The 4,415-nt window shown below is 41.1% G+C and overlaps 1 protein-coding gene across 1 annotated transcript in view; it reads left to right on the forward strand.

Moving 5' to 3' along the window:
• The first annotated feature begins 1,061 nt into the window (after window positions 1–1,061).
• LOC102289602 (pseudouridine 5'-phosphatase) overlaps window positions 1,062–4,415 on the forward strand; it is a 33,117-nt gene continuing 29,763 nt past the window's right edge. The window contains exons 1-2 of the mRNA XM_042215461.1: window positions 1,062–1,184; window positions 1,662–1,880. Of these exons, the coding sequence (XP_042071395.1) occupies window positions 1,115–1,184; window positions 1,662–1,880 (289 nt within the window). The 5' untranslated portion in view covers window positions 1,062–1,114. The remainder of the gene's footprint in view (window positions 1,185–1,661; window positions 1,881–4,415) is intronic.

The following is a 4,415-nucleotide window of genomic DNA, read 5'->3' on the forward strand; positions in this document are numbered from 1 at the left end:
CAGGCTCTTTCTATGATTGGTCTGCAGCCGAGGTTTTAAGCACAAAAAACAAGTACTGTGCTGAATTGCTCGGTATTGCTAGTGATGCATGAATGACTCTACCTCGCAAGGAAGCAAAATAAAACCCGTTTTCCTTTCATTCCTTATGATTGGAGCACGCTTCACTCAGAAGTGATGTCAGGTCTGAGTTCAGACACGTGACTTCTGAGGGAACAGGAACACAGTGATGTCAAACTCTTTTTACCTGGTGGACCACGTCAACCCAGTATCACAGCAAAATGTGACACCGGTCCACCGTGAAGTGTGAAATAGACACGCGTGCAGAAGTGGCGCTGCGAGCAGGAGGAAATAATATATTTAAAGCCACGAAGTCGGTATTGAGCAAAAAACATATTAGTACACTCCAGGGTCAGATTACTGCAACAAACTGCAACTTCTACATTTCATGTTTTCAAGAGGCAAAGCGTGAAACGGACACTGTGGACCAGCGTGTCTATTACACACTGTGTCAGGACATCGGGTTGACCACGTACTTTCATTCTAAGAGGGCTGGATGAGTGAAACTCGCCTTTCAGTCTGGGAGAAGAATAAAAGGAAGTGCAATCCCAACAGGAGTCTGTTACCATGCTGTTTGAGCTCAAACTGAAAATAACAAACTGATGAAAAGTGAAAAACAGAAAGATTTCTGTCGCTGGTTATTATCTATTACTTTTGTATGAGTCGTGGCAGGTTTATATCAGTGGGAAAAGCTGTAAATCTCATATATAGTCAATATTAGTTAAAAGTCCCTCACTTTTAACATAGTGTCCCAATTTGGCATCAATTTTACATCCCTGCTGTAAAAGGTTCGTGTGGACTTCATTTCCCACAAGCCATTGCTCTGGGTCATCTAAAAAGTATTCATGAGAAGACCGAATATTTTATTTAGAGAGCAATGCAGAAAGGCTTGTTATTTATAACCAGATGTTTACAATAAGGAGCCGTGTGGCAGCTGTCTGTGAGGGGACGTTGGTGGAAACGCGCGTTTGGCCGCTATTTGTTTCGTGACGCGAACATCTGGCTGAGTTTTGGTTGTCCTGCTCCGGCCACGCGGAACTACAGTCACAAGTGAAACATGTCCGTGTCCCACGGCAGCTACAAACCTGTGGACCGTGTCATTTTTGACATGGATGGATTGTTATTAGGTCCTGAAACGCATTTTTATCTTCTTCTGGTGATGTTGTGTTTTAAGTGCTGAAATCCATTCATTCACTCGAGTCGTGTTCGAGTCTGGTGAAGTCCACCGCAGCCCGTGGAAAAACATTACTGATGTGTCGTGTAAAGTTTTTATATATGTGATGTTGAATTCGGCACAAATCTAAACCACCAGTCTGTGCTATCAACTTGTTTACCATAAAACAAACCAGTCTTTACACGAGTGTAAGTAAACTTGTGTTACCACTAAACGCAGACTCTGTAACTACGTTACTTATACCTGGCAAATGATTCACCTGCCTAAGCTGATACCGGCGTTTGGCCTGTTTTAAATGGGTTTTAATGAATGTTAAACACTGATAATGTCATCAGGTCAGATGTGCTCGTTTGTTTGTGTACCTGTAGGTTTGTGGTGAACACAATGTTCAGTGACATTTAAGTAAAAGCTGTTTATTTCCTCATTGTAGACACCGAGCGACTTTACACCGTGTCCTTCCAGGAAATATGTGACCGGTTTGGAAAGCAGTACACATGGGACGTGAAGACGTCAGTGATGGGGAAGAAGGCTCTGGATGCTGCCCAGATGATCCGTGATAGGCTGCAGCTCCCCATGACAGCTGAGGAACTGCTTGCTGAAAGCAGACAAATACAAGAAAAGATCTTTCCCTCTGCTAAACTCATGCCAGGTAAATCTGACTTACCCTGACATTTGACATCAGTTACTGTGTTTACCAGCTTTCTCTGAGCAGACAAACAGCAGTAAGATGCAGCTGTTTGTGCTAAGCTAAGGCTACTTTATTGTCTCCTGTAGGAGGAAACTGAGCGTCCAAACGGGACAATAGCAAACAGTAAAAACACGCGTAATTTAAACTGCCTTTCATTGGGTATAAGATAAGATAGAACTTTATTAATCCCTCGGGTGGGTTCCTCTGGGAAATTCGACTTCCAAAAAAAGCACAGCACCGACCGAAGTTACAGTTACAGAATTGTTATATACACACACACACACACACACACACACACACACACACACACACACACACACACACACATATATATATACAGAGACAAATATAAATAAAATATACAAAGGGGATAAATAGAATAAATAGGAATAAAAAATAAAAATACAAGTGAATTGCACATTTCAAGTATTGAGTCTATTGCACTGTTGACTATTTACAAAAAGTATTGCACAAGGTATTGTACAGTGAGGTGAAGAGGCACTACAGCTTAGTTGTTCCCCCCTCCTTTGTCCTCCTATTGTGTAGGCTGTGGATCTTCACGTAGGAGTGCTGCTCGTTCTGTGTGTGAATCATACCAGTGTGTGGAAGTGTTGTGACCGAAGGCTCCTCTCATCCAGTGTGATAGCTGCTGGACACCTGTAAACACCTGCATGAACATTAGAAGTCAGACACAGACGCATCCATCACGTGTCCATTTGTGTTACATTACACTGGCAGTTCAGAATCACATACACCAACAACTCCCTGGATTTCATCCAGAAAGCCGTGTCATAATTAAATTATTGCAGACAGGATTTCATTTGTGCTGCTAATGCTACTAAACACAGGCTTAGTGAAACCTTTCACAGACGCTCCTTGTCTGCTCTTACAGGCTGGTGCTGCTGACGGTCATTGTTAAACAGGGAAACATCGCGTTAGTGGGCAGAGCTTAGTCCAGCTGCAGGTCAACACATGACAGATGTTCATGAGTGGATGAACAGCAGGGACTCTGCTAATCTTGGAGTTTTTTATACATGTCAGTAAGTAGTTTAGTTTGAGTGGACTCCAGTTTAGGTCTAGAGGTTTGATCTTCTGCCAACTGTATATGTGACCCCACAGTGACACAAGAAGAACTTTGATCACATGTTTTCTGCTTTGTGTGGATTAAACATGATATCCATTACTGGGCACGGGAGGCTTGAATCACAACCAAACAGACTCTGACCAGTGGATGACTTCTCCCGTGTTTTCTTAGACCGGAGCCTGTCACTCTGCCCATGTTACACAAGAGCTTTAATGCATTTTTGTTTCAGTGTTGAATTAACTCTCACAGAGTTGGTTTCAACACTTTTTCAGGGTTTATAGAGCCAGATGTAAACGGACATGTTCAGAATAGTTAAATATTTAACACAATGTCAGTTTGTTATTTAACTCACAAAAATGTGTTAAAATAACACTAAAAGAAGACAAATAACCGCGCTCAGAGCTACTTTCTTGCTAGTTTCACTCCCCCAAGTGTCAACACTGAAAACTGTTAAAATTAATAAGAATTCCAATAAACAAATACATTTTCAAATAAAAGTGTATTTTTGCCTGCAGTCATTAATACAGCTGAATGAAAACATACAAAGTCTCACCTGAACCACTGTTTGAATATCAAATGGTTTGTGAAATTTAAACTCAAATATTTTGAATCATACGACTTTCCTCACTTTGTACTGAGTGCATGACCATGGTCATCAACCTTTTCTCTGAGCAGTTTGTCACAAGAAAAAAGATTTTTTCCCAAAAGTATTTGGCAGAAAAGAGTCAAGACTGCAGCGAGGCAGCGTTATAATCAAAACTATCAACTTTAACTCGACTAGCTGAGAACAGCTCGTTTGATCTCGCATTCATTTCGTTTGATGGTGAAGGTTTCCCAGTGATAAGCTTTGGCTGTCTGATGCTTTTCAGCACGTGATCTGTTTCTGTTTTTAAAAGACTTCAGACCTCACACAGTCCACATGTGCCAGGTCTCTCTTGAAAATGAGATTCTTTACCTGGATAAATAAAGGACTAATGTGGAATCAGGGCCAACAGCACACGGGTAATGGATCATTCAAGGATGCTTAGGTATCAAGTTTCTATGTGGTTACAAGTGATTCAATAGTTTTGGTGCTCAGCAATCAAATGCTATAAATCTACTGACATACCTGCAGTCGGAGACGGGGAGAAAACGACGTTCATTATTTGAATTCCAGTTTTCATCTGCTGCAGGAATAATGTCACCAGACACAGTGGGATGTTCCCCACATGACACAGTGTGTGGATAGAATTCAAACCATTACCAGCTCTCTCCAAACTAAGTCCTGTTCTGTGTTGTGTGAGATATTCAAAAAGCAGTTTGATCATGCATTATATCAGATCAGTCGTTATTACAAACACGGACATACTTTTAATATTTCTTTTTAAACAATATAAAGACTTGAATTGTTTCTTGGAGAAATGCATGATCCT

This window comes from Haplochromis burtoni, unplaced genomic scaffold (genome assembly GCF_018398535.1).
Source record: "Haplochromis burtoni strain Fernald_Lab_line unplaced genomic scaffold, NCSU_Asbu1 Contig_729, whole genome shotgun sequence".
NCBI classification, from domain to species: Eukaryota; Metazoa; Chordata; class Actinopteri; order Cichliformes; family Cichlidae; genus Haplochromis; species Haplochromis burtoni.